The sequence below is a fragment of the Propithecus coquereli genome, unplaced genomic scaffold (assembly GCF_000956105.1).
Source record: "Propithecus coquereli isolate 6110/MARCELLA unplaced genomic scaffold, Pcoq_1.0 Scaffold119, whole genome shotgun sequence".
NCBI lineage: Eukaryota > Metazoa > Chordata > Mammalia > Primates > Indriidae > Propithecus > Propithecus coquereli.
Genome location: NW_012135969.1, coordinates 5,490,352 through 5,505,592, shown reverse-complemented (window position 1 = coordinate 5,505,592; position 15,241 = coordinate 5,490,352). Strand labels below are relative to the sequence as shown.

At 41.4% G+C, this 15,241-nt stretch overlaps 1 protein-coding gene across 1 annotated transcript in view; it reads right to left on the bottom strand.

The window, feature by feature from the left end:
- Positions 1-393: 393 nt before the first annotated feature.
- The window catches only part of KPNB1 (karyopherin (importin) beta 1), a 34,588-nt gene continuing 19,740 nt past the window's right edge, over positions 394-15,241 (bottom strand). Inside the window, exons 12-22 of the mRNA XM_012661368.1 lie at positions 13,270-13,400; positions 10,987-11,134; positions 10,484-10,555; positions 8,811-8,955; positions 7,560-7,642; positions 6,895-7,002; positions 6,169-6,312; positions 5,942-6,047; positions 5,145-5,259; positions 4,433-4,594; positions 394-3,469 (exon numbers count right to left, since the gene is read on the bottom strand). Coding sequence (XP_012516822.1) covers position 3,469; positions 4,433-4,594; positions 5,145-5,259; positions 5,942-6,047; positions 6,169-6,312; positions 6,895-7,002; positions 7,560-7,642; positions 8,811-8,955; positions 10,484-10,555; positions 10,987-11,134; positions 13,270-13,400 — 1,215 coding nt within the window. The 3' untranslated portion in view covers positions 394-3,468. The remainder of the gene's footprint in view (positions 3,470-4,432; positions 4,595-5,144; positions 5,260-5,941; positions 6,048-6,168; positions 6,313-6,894; positions 7,003-7,559; positions 7,643-8,810; positions 8,956-10,483; positions 10,556-10,986; positions 11,135-13,269; positions 13,401-15,241) is intronic.

Genomic DNA, 15,241 nt, shown 5'->3' with positions numbered 1-15,241 from the left:
GTTTCTTAAATCCCAAACTAGTGTTCTTTCCAAATTTCTTGGGGGGAAAATGGAAGTAGAAATGAAATACATGAAGCAAACTATGTAAAAAAGATTAGACACCGGATCATTAGCTTAAATATGCACAAGACAGAGGGCAATCTCCACCACTTCCTTCAGAATCAATACTTCCCTCTACCTTGTTTGCAGGAAATTGTTTCATCTATTTCACGTTACACTAAATAGAGTCCTTTCTTAAGACATGTGTGTCCTTTCTTTCCCCAACACACGCACAGACACACGGACACACTCTCCCCTATCACCAAACTCTCTGGCTTCTTTCAAACCATTCATTTCACCTCCACGGAGGTGACACCATCTGGAACAAAAAAAAAAAAATGAAGCAGCAAAATGTTGAAAATAAAAATAAAGCGGACTTTATTTAGAAGATAAAGGTGGTGGTATCAGTTTTGGTTAATAAAGTTGGGCTCAAGTGTTTTACAGGTCTTTAATGCCATCACACAGACTGGCATGCCAAGGGCATTCTGAATGCCAATTACAGATTGAAGTTTCAAAAACCAAGATGCTATCAAAAGCTGATGGAGTTTGGATTTCTCTTAAAAGTCGGAGTAACACACTTCTTAAATAGTAAGAGTAAATAGATTGCTTGGTTCTGAAAGTTAAAACACTACACTGAGCAATTCCCCTCCCTTTCTCCACAAGTCCCTAAGGCAGTTTTACAGTTGCCTCTGACAGCTAAAATTTCAACATTTCAACAGAGGGGGGCTGAAGGGAACTGGGAAAAATGAAAAGCAAAATTAATAAGTGTAATTGATATAGGCAGCTGCCACTTGTGGCAAACCAAAGCCTAGTCCGATGCCCATTTTCTTCACATTTGCACTGACATCTTCCCAAGCAGACGGTAACTACATTCTTGAAGGAATGTGCCCAAACTAGGGTGGGGAAGGCCCAGACAGTGAGTGGACAGAATGCATCTTGCATCCAGTTTCCTTAGGTGGTACAATTGATTTAAGGACAAATACCCGGACTATGGAAAACCCACTAGCCAAAGGTAACTAGAAAAGAGGAGGATTAAATGCATAACCAGTGCAGAATAACTGCAAGGCACCAAGACCACAATCCAATCAGACCATTTTCCTCCTCTCCATCACTGAATGGATTTAGGAGAAAGCATTAGTAACAGCACTTGTCAACTGCTTCCCTGGAACAAAACATGACAAAACACACGGAAGGTTTTTTCATTATGGTTCTCGGTGTACTTTATTCTCCTGCTGTCTAAGCTAAGCAGCCCACACAGGACAGAAATGGGTAGCACTGAGGAATGATCAGATTTTTTTTCTCTCCCCAATATTTCTGCCCCCTTCCTAAGCTCCAACCCAACCCTATCTAATATCAGGAATGGTTAGTATATCATCCTCTCCCTTAAGGAACAACTGAAATGGAAACAAGGCATTAAGAGGACCAGGCCTCTTCTTAATAGGGCTTAGGAGCTGGTATGAGCTAGCTCTTTATTCACAATGGAGCGTCTCTCCTTCAAACACCTGGATTTTTTTTGTACACTGGTTCATAGATCGGCACTTGACTTTGAACCTGGCACCAAAAGGCACAATATCTGATACCCTGTACAAGAGCTATTAGAGATGCTGCCGTACGGATGGGCAAAACCGAGCCAATCCCACTTATGAATGGAAGGCTTGGACAGGGAGGGAAGATGCAAAGGGATGGAGAAAAACAGAAGCCCATACTTTTTGCTAGAATGGAAATGAAAGTGGGAATGAGGGTCTTGTTTTTCAGTCCTCTAAAGACCAGGAAGCAATTTAAAAACTTCCTTCGTTTTTCTGAAAGCAGCATATTCAAAATGCCAGCAAAAACTAGTAACTGCAAAACCAAAAGGGAATCAAAGCTCACTGACATCCCTTCTTATTGCTGAAAGATTCTAAAATTCAGGGTGCCTTATTCCCTTGTAAAAGGGAAAATAATTAAGTCTGATCTATGGTAATCACACCACATCACACTTCTAAAAAAATATTAAAGCGTGTGACCAGGGGAATGTTTGACACCATTTTATTAATCTTCAACTTCAGTGGAAAAATATAACCTTTTTCAAGTGCCATTTTTAATCACTAAAGTTCTAGTTAGTGTGTTGTGTATATTTACACACACACATTATTTTTTGTTTTGTTGGTTAGTTGGTTTTGAAGTGCAGCAAGAGACCAATATCGCATTGTAGTCAAATAAAAGAGAACAGAAGGCCAAGCAGTTTCCAAATGGTTATTTTATCAGATTGTTCGAACATTAAATTTATCCTTGTTTGCAATCCAAAATAGTTACCTGAAGTTTGCTGTTTTCTGTGTGTGAGTGTGTGTGTGTGTTTACTTTTATTGTATGTGTTTTCTAAATTCTTTGGCACAATTTTCTGGGGGCGTTCAGACTGCCACGATATAAGTCAGGAGAGAGCTTTTCTCTTGTGCTGCCAATTCTGAGCATTTAAATTTTGGTTTGTTTGGGTTGTGGCTTTTTTTGAAGTCTGCATTCTTTATTTGTAACAATTGTATTTTTATTTTTCTATATCCTCTAACTCCAGAGTTTTCTTTTTCACCCCCCTCCCCCCCACTTCTACATTCACAGTTGAACCATATTATTAGGAAAGGCGCCTTGATGAAAAGATCAGGATAGGAGCTCTGACCATTCGTCAGTGTTTTCCCTAGAATAATTAAAAAACAAAACAAAACAAAACCTAAAGAGCATCTTTCCTTTTTTTTTTGTTTTTTTACATCTCTTGTGCTGCATCAGTAGACAGAACTTCAGTTAGTTTTATGAAATGCAACATCTAACCCCTTGTTTTCTGGGAAAAAGAAACTGCAATGACTTGAAGTTGAGAATGTGGATACCGCCTCACTCACACACATTCATTCTCAGACTTTTAAAAACCCCGCACCCTCCTTCTAGCCGGCAAGCATACAGTACCGTGTGGCAAAGGTACAGCGAAGGAGGGCTTCAGACCCAGGCTCCATCTTTCTCCTCAGTAGCAAAGGCCAGGTTGCCTTTTACAACAAAGCACCACAGCTGAACCCAGTCCCTCCTTCTCTCTCAAACCAGTCATTCCACTCGGCACTGGCCAAAAGACAGAAAAGCTAGTTCTAGCCTCTCCTGGGAAGAGACAGCTTTCTTTCTTTCTCTTTTCTTTTTTATAAGCCAGTAAATCCACTGTTTTTCTGTTTTCCAAGATGGCCGATGTTATGGTTTTCTATGAAGTCAGTGCTTACTTAGCTCACTAACAGCGCTGCTGTTGGCGGCTGCGGCTGCTGCTGTGGCAGGATTTTCAATGTGGTGTGTTTTCAAGCCTCACTCACTCATCCTCTCATTCCCAAACATTCAGCATCCGTGCACACTCCTCACTTCCGGGTTTTTCAAAAGATTGGAGATTTCCAGTGGGGGTCCTCAGGTTATCATCCCAATGGTAACAGATCTAAAAACAGATGAGAAAAAAAGGTCAATCATTGAGATCACACATATCCAGTAGAGCCAAATGCCTGATTCCTACAATTATGTGCTCTTAGGCCTGAACTGAATTAGTCAACTTTTCAAGAACCAAAGATCTTTCTTCTCTTCCAATGAGCAATCAACCTACTCTCATTAACACCTACCTGAGGGTGGGAGGGAAACCCAAAAGAGCCAAATTTACTGAGATCTGTGGAGTAAGATAACTGAATAGTTAAGAAGAAAATAAATTAAAACTATATTTCAAAGCAGGGGTCAGACAACTTTTACTCTGGATATTTTCTGTAGAGCTAAGTAATATCTAAAAGTACTGCAGTAAAGAAAGAAGAGAAGCTGGGCGAGGTGGCTCACGCCTGTAATCCCAGCACTTAGGGATGCCAAGGTGGGAGGATCACTTGAGGCCAGCAGTTCAAGACCTGCCTGAGCAATGTGGTGAGACCTTGTCTCTATCAAAAATAGAAAAAATCAGCCAGACATGGTGGCATGTGCCTATAGTCCCAGCTACTTGGGAGGCTTGAGCCCAGGAGTTTGAGGTTGCAGTGAGATATGATGATACCACTGCACTCTAGCCCGGGCAACAGAACAAGAGAGAGACAGAGAGAGAGAGAATGAGAATTAGAGGAAAATGCCATTATTGATGATTTTATTATTGAGGACCAAAAATTTCCTGGGAATTTCAGTGAATTCCATTTATATAAATTCTGTTCTCCATCACCATAAGGAAGCAAATATTTGGCTCAAGAAAAGACTGAGGTTGACCGACTCTTCCACTAGTATAAGGCTGAGGAGCAAAAGCCTGACTCAGAAGCATCTATATGAGAAAGAGTGCAAACCAAATACCAGAAGGCAGCCCCTGTAAGAACAGCCTAAAGAAAACGTACTTCCTCCCCGAGCAAGTAGAAGAAAGAAAATAGTGGAAACAAGCTCTTACCAAGCTTGGTTCTTCAGTTTCCTCAGTTCTTTTGTTGCCCATGTAGCAAGGGTTTTTGCCTTGTTAGTCTTCGATCTCCGTCCTTCAGTTAACAATTCATGGATCATTGGCCTAGCTTCTACTAATTTCAGTACATCCTTCCCAAATGCTGTACATAAGTCCCTGTGCAAAATAAACACACCTGTGAATGAGCTCCTTTTTGGCCCCATACCAGTATCATGTTTTAAGCCTTCCAAACCAGTGCTAAGCTAGCTATGGTTTCTTGGCCAATTTTAGAGATAAGTCTAACACCTGGTTCCAACAGGTCTAAAAGAGACCTAAAATTAGGTCTAAAGAGGTAGAATAACTTACCCAAGGTTAAACAGCTAATTCATGATAAAAATCAGAACTAGAATCCATGTTTTTGAGCTCAAGACCAATATTCTTTTTTCTAAATGATGCCTCAGAAACCTTCAGTACAAGATGCTAAAAAAAGGCAATTTGCTGACCAACATTAGAGTTTAGGGGGGTGAAATTATAGAGACCTGGAGGGTCTAGAATGAATTATTTGTGAGCACTCAAAACAGGTCAATATGGGCTCTACAAAGAAACCTCCTCTGTGCCAAAGAAGTGGGTTGTTACCATTCACATTACTCTCAAAATTCTTTACTACATGTATTCTCATTTTCCATGAGAAGTTTCACCCAGCTCTTGGAAGGAGGATACTACTCACCCTATTAGTCCAGCAGCACAAGCTACTACTCCATCTGTATGATCTTCATCCCCAGCAATGTGGTCAATGAAAGACAGAATAAATTCTACTCGGGGTTGTACCAGCATCACATCCGCTATAAAAAAAGAGAAAGTTTGATGAAGTTGTTCCACATTTGACAGGACTACACCCCTTTTCAAAATTTCCAACTATTCTATCCATATCAACGAGGTTCAAGCTGGATAACCAGTTGTATACAGGTACATCAAATTATTCTTCCTCGTATTAAAATGTCATTCTTTAAGTCAACAGAAGACACAAATATTCCTCTTCCTATAAGCAGATAATAATATAGAAGGAACAAATGGAACTTTTTCTTGAGTCAGTGATGTCAAAAGGGTAAAGCACAGATATTTCCCTAATTAGTAATAGAAACACCAGGTGACAGAATTATTCTGATTCCCCAATTCTCCAATTCAGCTTTGGGGGCTGGGAGGGTGCTCAACAACTGCCACTCCTGGTTAGTATTGAAAGCAATCAGCACTTCTGCCGTAGTTTTTTCCAACAGCCCTGTTGGATCCCATCCCTTACAATACTCAAGAAATGTGAGACTAAGAAGCAAAAGAAGGGGAAGCAAAAAAAATAAAGTCATAGCCTCCCCCAAGCCACGCTTCATCTCATTAGGGCACTGCTCCCCTTTCTCCCTCCTTTAAGCAACAGGTGCTAGTTCACAAGTGAGCTACAGAATGACAGACACAGCCCATCTTGCAAAGTGCACACTGGCCAGTGGACTTAGGGAATTGGGTTATATACTCAACGGTGTACGTTCTCCTGATCACCCTTCAATCCCTGGACGATTCCGGTATAGGCTTCCAAGCAGCCTTCCCTTAGCTCATTCAGATAATCCACCATGTCATAGTCTGACTGTAAGAGACAAAGAATAGAACCTCCATCATACTGATCACCTTTAGTTGTATGTTTGGCAATAGTCCCTCTCCTCTACTTAGAGCTGGACTTATTAATAGCAAGATGGCTTTAAGCTTACCTTGTCCACCTGGGCTTGGGAGGCCTGTTGAAGAGTATTCAATACAACCTCTAAGTATTTTTTAAACTCTCCACCAATAGCAAGGGCAATATCACCAAACACTGACAGAATCTGTGGCTTCACAGACCTGTGGACATTCTCATTCTGACAAGGAAGAAAAGGAAAAGTGAATTAATAAGTCAAAATTTGTTTGGCCCAAAGACTCAGGAAACTTTCATTTGTAATAAGAGACTGCTAATTTTATTTCATTTTAATTTTTAATAGAGATAGAGTCTCCCTCTATTGCCCAGGTTGGAGTGTAGTGGCATGATCACGGTTCACTGCAGCCTCAAAATCCTGGGCTCAAGCAATCCTCCCACCTCAGACTCCAAAGTAGCAGTGTGTGTCACTGCACCCTACTAATTTTTAGAAATTTTTTTATTTACAATGGGTTTGTGGGACCTACCCCCATCATAAGTTGAAGAACATCTATATTTACTTTTCCTTTGTGCTTCAACTGTTTTTGTTTTTTTTAAAAAACCAAAGTAGAGCATACATTCCTTTAATTAACCTTACAATCTTTCTTTAGAATCATCTGTGAAAATGAACAATTCCCTTCTTCATAAGCCCCCAGCAAATGTCCTGTGAAATTACAGCTCCTCATCACGGATCTTAACGTTTAACTTCTTTCCAATTGATGATGATTTGTTCAAAGACTGATTAACTAGACTGTGTGCAGACACTCACCCCCAAATTCTCCAGCAGCAGCTGCATCACCTCATCACAGAAAGGTATGATGTTGGATTGCAGGGCACGGCATAAGTCTCCCACTAAGCCCACAGCTGCCAAACAAACCTGCCAAGAATCAAGGAGATAAGCTCCCAAACAGAACAGGCCACCTATGGGTAAGGCGTGATTTTGACCTAGCTGTTGGGCCTTTATCACTTGAACCTAGAGTCAAAGAAGAAAACACTCTTTCTCTGCTGAGATTAGTTAATTTTTAACAACAAATATGACAGGAGGAAAACTGAGACTATCTGAGATATGTTAAGAAAGGACAGAAAAAAACAATATTCAACCAGGATGCTGGTGGCCGAAGTGGGTGGTTTAGAAAATAAAAAAAAGAAAACCCTTGCTCTTCAGGGTGCTGATAGCTTAACTTTACAGCTCCCCTTGCATTAATACTGCCTAGCCAAATAGTCATCCCGTTCGCCTCTTTCTGGTGCATCCAATATCTTGTTTTTCACTGATCACTTCCGGTTCGATGCTCAGGCAATGAGTAAGGTAGCTCGACTTGTAGGATAATGCATAGGGGAAAACTACCTAGGCTATAGGAACCTGATTTTGCCTATATTACAGTGCCCAGCAGGTATATATGAGAATATAAACATATTCTGAAAAGTGTATCCTACCTGGTACTCAGCATAATTTTTCAATCCAATGCCCAAGAAGGGTTTAAAGGCCTCCATGTACTTGAGGAATTCACCACCCAACACTGTAATGGAATAAACTATTAGCTAAAGACGGCACCACAGAATAACAGAGATCAGTAAAAATAACCCATCCTAGCTCTCCCAAAATGTATTCACTCAACAGTCTGGGTGGAGTGTGAGTTAATTACTGATCCCATTATGAAGACATTAAGGCTGTCTCACATAAACCAAATTTATCACTGCTGGAAGGGCCTAACTCTTAAGCTATAGAGACAATACCAATTCTCCACAGAATAGGGTTTTACTCTGGCTGAAACAACAAAGTGGCATGGCCCTCAAAGAATGGCAAGGTTAATTTTGAATTGGCTGAGCCAGCAATGCAGCCTCTTGTTCACCCCCTCATCTGATTATAACATGTCCTCTCTGCAGGCCAGCTTCAAACAGGGTCCTTAGGCAATCCCATCAAGGGCTTAACAAGCCACAGCCAGGAAAAGCAACACTGGGCTTCAGGTCCAAATCAGCTACTCTAGGAGCCAAAATTAACTTCTTTGCCCTTTCAGGGTGGTCACATGTTGCCAGATCAGTTGGACCTAGGTTATTTATGCCAGAAATAGGTCTGGGTCTGCAGGAGAGTGATCCTCAGGTAATGGCCTTAGTAATCTACTCACAGGTGACCCTGAAGAGGTATTCCAGGTTTCTAAAGTGCTTTTTAATGGCCTTTCAGAGAGTCTTAAGTTAGTTATAGCTTTCTCAAAGCAATTTTGCATAGCCTGACATGTAACAATCAGAAAATCAATTAATTCCTAGAACTCATTTGATGTTTTATTCCATCCCATACCAGGCACCCAGGATGTGTCAACCTGAGCCCAAAGCATTACAACCTGAACCAGGAGATATCAAGTGCCAGGAAAGAAAATAGAAAGTTTTGCTTTCTCCATCTTTGATAGGAGCCAGACCTCAATAAAGCAAGTTGACTTTCAGGAGTAAGAAGGAACCTGATGAACATGAGATACCTAATAACAGTTTTCCCCCTCTGAACAGCACTGCCTGTCTCAGTTGCAAACTGGCTCCCCATTTACTATAAGGAGAGTGGCAAGACAGTTATAACAACTTACACGTAAGTTCAATCTAACTTTAAACTAACTCATGTCCAGTAAAAGGACTGTGCTTTCTGCAGTCAGAAACTCCTGTATTTTAAAGACATGTCCTGCCCCATTACCGCTCACTGACCTTCCACCAGTGTGCTAACTGCCATCAGGGCATCTTCTTGTACTCCCCCAGACCCAGCTGTGCTTTGGAACATCCTCAACAGAGAGGCCATAACCACATCAGAGATCTGCAAAGCATCTTGATGTTGCACTTTCCGGAGAACATTCTGTGAAATGGACAAGAGTTTAGGATCGGTCAATTCCATACTTTCCAATCAGAACGCTACACTTCAATTAAGTCCCTTGATTCTTTTTTCTTTTGTAAAGTCTAAATGTACTTTTTATACTCAAAAACAGTACAAATCATCTGCAATAAAACTTTCACTTTAGTATCTCTTGTTTCTCAGTTCAGAACAAATGGGAGCTGACTGTCCATCTTGCAGAAAGTCATGCCCTCTGCACTTCGTTTTTGTCTTACTGTCTGACAAATCCACTGGTAGGCAGCTTCCATATTGTAGTCTTACAGTTAAATTACTTCAGCTTTAAAGGTCATGTCTTTTAGAGCTCTCATTCATGAAAGAAACAAAAAGCAAACCTTCCTGTATCCTAACCCATTTACACAGGATGATCTAGAAATAGTCTTGATAAAATGAAGCCAACTTGACTTCTCTCAATGCATACTGATCCAACTTCCCTCCTTGCTCTTTTGTTTGCTTCAACTAATTTCACTGAATCATTCCTATATTTTGTCTGATGAGAAAAGACCTCCTAACAGTTATGCTTTAAACAATATAGTCTGGGGTAAAGAGAGAAGGGAATTCACAGATAAGATAAACTAGTGTCACTGAATACTAACATCCAGTACCTCAAGCTTCAGACACAAAGTTCCTGGGTATTCCTGCTCTAAGGGAATAGCTCCTCAGCTACTGCATGAGTGAAGAAGAGTGACATTTTATTTTAGTTTTTTCAGTCTCTCCTCAGAACAAGAGTCTACTATGAATGCAAAGCATTATAAATGATAATAAAGCTTCCAACCAGCAAATGGTTCAAAAGATGATAGTAGAAACTCAAGGCTGTACTTTTAGCCAAGTGAATAATAGCTGGGAACTGAATCTGACTGAGCTAGGCTTGGACAACCTAATGACAACCAAGACTAAAGTTGCCAACACAGGGCTGGGTGTGGTGGCTCACTCCTGTAATCCCAACACTTTGGGAGGCCAACTCGAGAGGATCACTTGAGGCCAGGAGTTGGAGACCAGCCTGGGCAATAGCAAGACCTCAGCTCTACAAAAAATAAAAAACTTAGCTGGGCATGGGGGTGCACGCCTGTAGAGTCCCAGCTACTTGGGAGGCTGAGGCAGGAGGGTTGTTTGAGTCCAGGAGTTTGAGGTTACAGTGAACTATGATGATGCCACTGCACTCTAGGCCCCCGCAACAGAGCGAAACCCTGTTTCAATAAAACCAACAACAAAACAGAGTTGCCAACACAAACTAGCTGTACAGCTGGGAGGGGTCATCACATACTGAGTAGTTTGTATCCCTACGCTGTGCAAAAGACAAATTGGAATTTTCTGGACAGACAAGAAAGGAATGTAGGAAATTACTCTCCCAGTCAGTCACAGACCAAACCCTTCTGAAAACAGCTTCTGACCATCATTATCTGTATCATTTCAGAGTTCTGCGTGTATATGAATTTACAGTGAGATATGAATTCTCTTCCCTGGAACCATTAAGAAGTGATAGGCACCATCATACCTGAAGAGTTGCACAGAGTAAAGACTGAAGGTCATTGAACTGGATCCTATCGGATGTGCTCTGGATATGTGACTACAAGGAAAAGAAGAAAACACAACGTTCTAAATAAAAACCTTGCAGTTTTGCTGCGGTTGCCTGGACCATTAAATAATCTTTACTACTGCTAATGTATGAAGGTAAATAAAAAACGACACAATGTATATACTGTAACACATGTATGAGTCATCTGCAACAAGCAATACAAATGTTAAGTTGTAGAAAGAAAAATATTAAAGAAGATAAAAATTAAGAAATAAAAAATTATGCCTGCATTTTTGGTTTCCAGAAAGAAAAAAAAATCTAAAATAAAAATTAAAAGAAACGAATGCTAAGTTGTAATTTTATATCTTTCTGAGAAAATATATACTTAAACACCAAAAAGAGAGAAAAGTCTAGGAAACAGACCTATGTGTCAAAAGTACTGCCCGTTCCCATCAATGGCCAGGAGCACTCTTAAGGCTTACCTCCATCTGAAGCACCTGTTGCAGTCGTTCCATGATGACCAAAGTAGTTTTCTGAACTGCAGGGTAACAATCCTTGGCACTGTTTTTCACAATTTCCATTAGAGATTCATATGCAGAACTCCTCAGGTTGTTCTGGTGTCCATCAGGTCTACAGGGAACACAGCACAACTCAAAGCATCAACTGAGAAAGGACAGAGAATAATACAGACACTGTCTGGCCGAAAATAAGAACCCAGAAACTGATATGACTGCAGATCTGGTTTGAGTTTGGCAACACAATATTCAAGAACCAAATCTGAAAAAGTCCTTTGAGCCAATGGCTATATTCATTATAGTCCTCAGACTTGGTTACAATTTAGAATGCCCCTTTTGGAAATGGGCTAAAATTACAGGGAGAGGCCAGGCGCAGTGGCTCAGGCCTATAATCCTAGCACTCTGGGAGGCCGAGGTGGGCGGATCGTTTGAGCTCAGGAGTTCGAGACCAGCCTGAGCAAGAGTGAGACCGTCTCTACTAAAAATAGAAAAATATTAGCCAAACAAATAAAAATAGAAAAAATTAGCCGGGCATGCTGGCATGTGCCTGTGGTCCCAGCTACCTGGGAGGCTGAGGCAGGAGGATTGCCTGAGCTCAGGAGTTTAAGACCAGCCTGAGCAAGAGCAAGACCCCATCTCTACTAAAAAAAAAAATAGAAAGAAATTGGCCAAACAACTAAAAATAGAGAAAATTAGCTGGGCACAGTGGCACGTGCCTGTAGTCCCAGCTACTCGGGAGGCTGAGGCAGAAGGATTGCTTGAGTCCAGGAGTTTGAGGTTGCTGTGAGGTAGGCTGATGCCATGGCACTCTAGCCCAGGCAACAGAGTGAGACTCTGTCTCAAAAAAAAAAAAAAAACAAAAAAAACAAGCTTCTACTGCATTATGTAGAAGCTAAAAAAAAAAAATTATAGGGAGAAAAATAGTTTGAAATGGCAAAGAACCCATGTGGACGATTTAAGAGGTTGCCTGAATAGCTATGAAAATATCCTAATTTTCTTTATTCATCTCCAAGAGATGTTTTTATACACAATCTTGAACAGAGGAATGGAGATGAACTATTTAAGAATGAAAAATTTTATACCCAGTTTCCTTCCTGATAGTTTACTTTGCTCATGGCTTTAGGTATAGCTGACACAAAACACAAATGATTAAAGGCCATCCCCAACTTATAATCTCTTTAAATAACATTTCAGGCTGGGCGTGGTGGCTCATGCCTATAATCCTAGCACTCTGGGAGGCCAAGGTAGGAGGACTGCTTGAGGTCAGGAGTTCGAGACCAGCCTGAGCAAGAGCAAGACCCTGTCACGACTAAAAATAGAAAGAAATTAGCCAGAAAACTAAAAATAGAAAAAATTAGCTGGGCATGGTAGTGCATGCCTGTAGTCCCAGCTACTCAGGAGGTTCAGGCAGGAGGATCGCTTGAGCCCAGGAGTTTGAGGTTGCTGTGAGCTAGGCTGATGATGTGGCATTCTAGCCTGGGGGACATAGTGAGGCTCTGTCTCAAAACAACAACAACAACAAAAATTTCAAAAGTCTGTTTCTAAATCAGCTGTGTTTAACCCCAAGTTCTTTATCCCGTATCAAAAATGGCAGCTAATGATTTAATGTTGCAATGAAATTCAAAATGAACATCATGTCTTGTACCATAATCAAATACTCCTGTTAACTGTCAAGATTGAAAAATGAAGTCTGCTACAGGTGGCTTGGCAAAAAGAAAGAAAGGGAAGGAAGGGAAGGAAGGGAGGGAAGGAAGGGAATAAGAGGAAAGGAAGGAAAGGAGAGGGGAGGGAAGGAAGGAAGATAGATAGATAGACAGCTAGATGAAGGGACCTCTCGAGATCAATTACTCCAGCACTCCCCATCCTTTTTGGCACCAGAGACCAGTTTCATAGAAGACTATTTTTCCATGGCAGGGGAGCTCTGCAGTCCCTAACAGGCCACAGACCGGGGGTTGGGGACTGCAGAATTACTCTCTAAAAAGAAGTAGAGAAATGAGAATACTTCCAGACATTAAATATAAACTAAACAATTCTAAGATAGGCATAGTCTACATCTCTTTCTCTTTCCTTCTCTCTTGTATTTAAGCAAATAATCAATCTAATATAGGATTATTTTAATTCCTCCAGAGCAGGTAAAGGCTTGTCTTGTCTCAGTATATGTTTCTATGATTAGGCTAGATATCTTCCACACAGCAGGCAATAGGAGTTGGATGCAAAGACATCACCCATTTCTATGGAATTATCAGTTACCTGTCTGTGGTCTCTAGGAGCTTCTGAACTATAAGTTCAAATGAAGAAGATAAGCAGTAAGTAGCTGGTTCTTCCTGATCATCAGCAACATCTGCAGCTTCATAAGCAGCTTCAGCCAGACTGGAGAAAGCCTGAAATGCAGATTTAGTATCAGTCCTGAAAAGAACTCTATGCCATCAGCCAGGCATGATAGCTCACACCTGTAATTCTAGCACTCTGGGAGTCTGAGGTGGGAGGATTGCTTGAGCTCAGGAGTTCCAAGACTGGCCTGAGCAAGAGTGAGACCCTATCTCTATCAAAAAGAAAAAAATAAAATAAAATAAAATAAAACCCAGCCAAGCGTTGTGGTGCACATCTGTAGTCCCACCTACCCGGGAGGCTGAGGCACAAAGACTGGAGTAAGCTACAATGATGCCACTGCATTCTACCCAGGGCAATGGAGTGAGACTGTCTCAACAACAAGGATTACCTCATTTTTCCTTAAGATCCGTTGAGCAGTGTTAATGAACTTCCAACTTCTTCTGCCAAGGTCATCTCAAGACAACCTGACATTTTACAAGCATCTTTTTTTTTGGGAGACAAGAGTCTTGCTCTGTTGCCCGGGCTAGAGTGCCGTGGCGTCAGCCTAGCTCACAGCAACCTCCAACTCCTGGACTCAAGCGATACTCCTGCCTCAGCCTCCCGAGTAGCTGGGACTACAGGCATGCGCCACCATGCCCGGCTAATTTTTTCTATTTTTAGTTGTTTGGCTAATTTCTTTCTATTTTTAGTAGAGACGGTCTCACTCTTGCTCAGGCAGGTCTTGAACTCCTGACCTCGAGCAATCCTCCCGCCTCAGCCTCCCAGAGTGCTGGGATTACAGGCGTGAGCCACCGCACCCAGCCTACAAGCATCTTTTTAACTACTTTCTGTTCATTTTGTCTGCTAATCTACCCACAACTCCCTAAGCAGCAGAGTACTTTCACCTACCACCAATATCTGCCATTTCATTTCTTGTTTCCATTCACAGAAAGGTTCTTAACCCCCTTCTTTCCTTATTTGAACTTCCTTCCCTGTACCTCCCCTCAAAGGTCCCTTATAAATGACATTCAGCCTATACTGGCGTAGCACTTAGTCCACCTACCTTCCTTTCCTCTTGCCCCCTTCTCAGCAGTGGTACTTTCTGTAGCCAACGACCCTCTACCTTAATCAAAACTTCTTGTCCCCAAGCAACTCAAGAAAGAAAACCAAGTCCAGATAGTTTCCCCACTGGGTTACCATGACTGTTCTAAGTGGTTCAGGAACCAGTCACCATGAGTCAACTGCTCCCGCTGGCTCCTGCAGTTAGCATCTCCCCCACATTTTAATTGAAGAAATTAGAAAGGAGATGCTATTCAGAAAAAGCTTTCCAGTGAAGTAGATCCATTTCTCTCCCACACCTCCTACTTGCTTGCAAATGGCTCAGGCAAGCTCCTTTTCTTATGAGGAAGAAAATTCCTTACCCAGCACACATTTGAAGCCACTCTGGGTTCAGCACTGAGGCCCTCAATCAGACACTGCAGCAGGGGAGCCAAGTAGACATCATTGATGGCAGCTTCAGGGAGCAGCTCACAAATTCTGCCTACAGTCCATGCAGTTGTATCTCGAACAACTACACTGGGGTCTTTCATTAATTCTATTAGGGTGGGCATAGCCTGAAAATACAACAGTTATTAGCAAAACAAAACAAAAATCAAAATTCATGTTAAATGCTACATTTGAAAAGGAAATACTGATGGATAGGTTAACTCAAAACATCACTAAGATGGTTCTGTCATTTTAAAACGCATGCTTATGAAATATCTATCAAAATAATAAAAGTAAAATATGAAAAAGTTCTACTTTCTTCAACAAAGCCTAGTATGGAGTTTTATTAAAAATTTGGTGTAGGCCGGGTGCAGTGGCTCACGCCTGTAATCCTAGCACTCTGGGAGGCCGAGGCGGGAGGATTGCT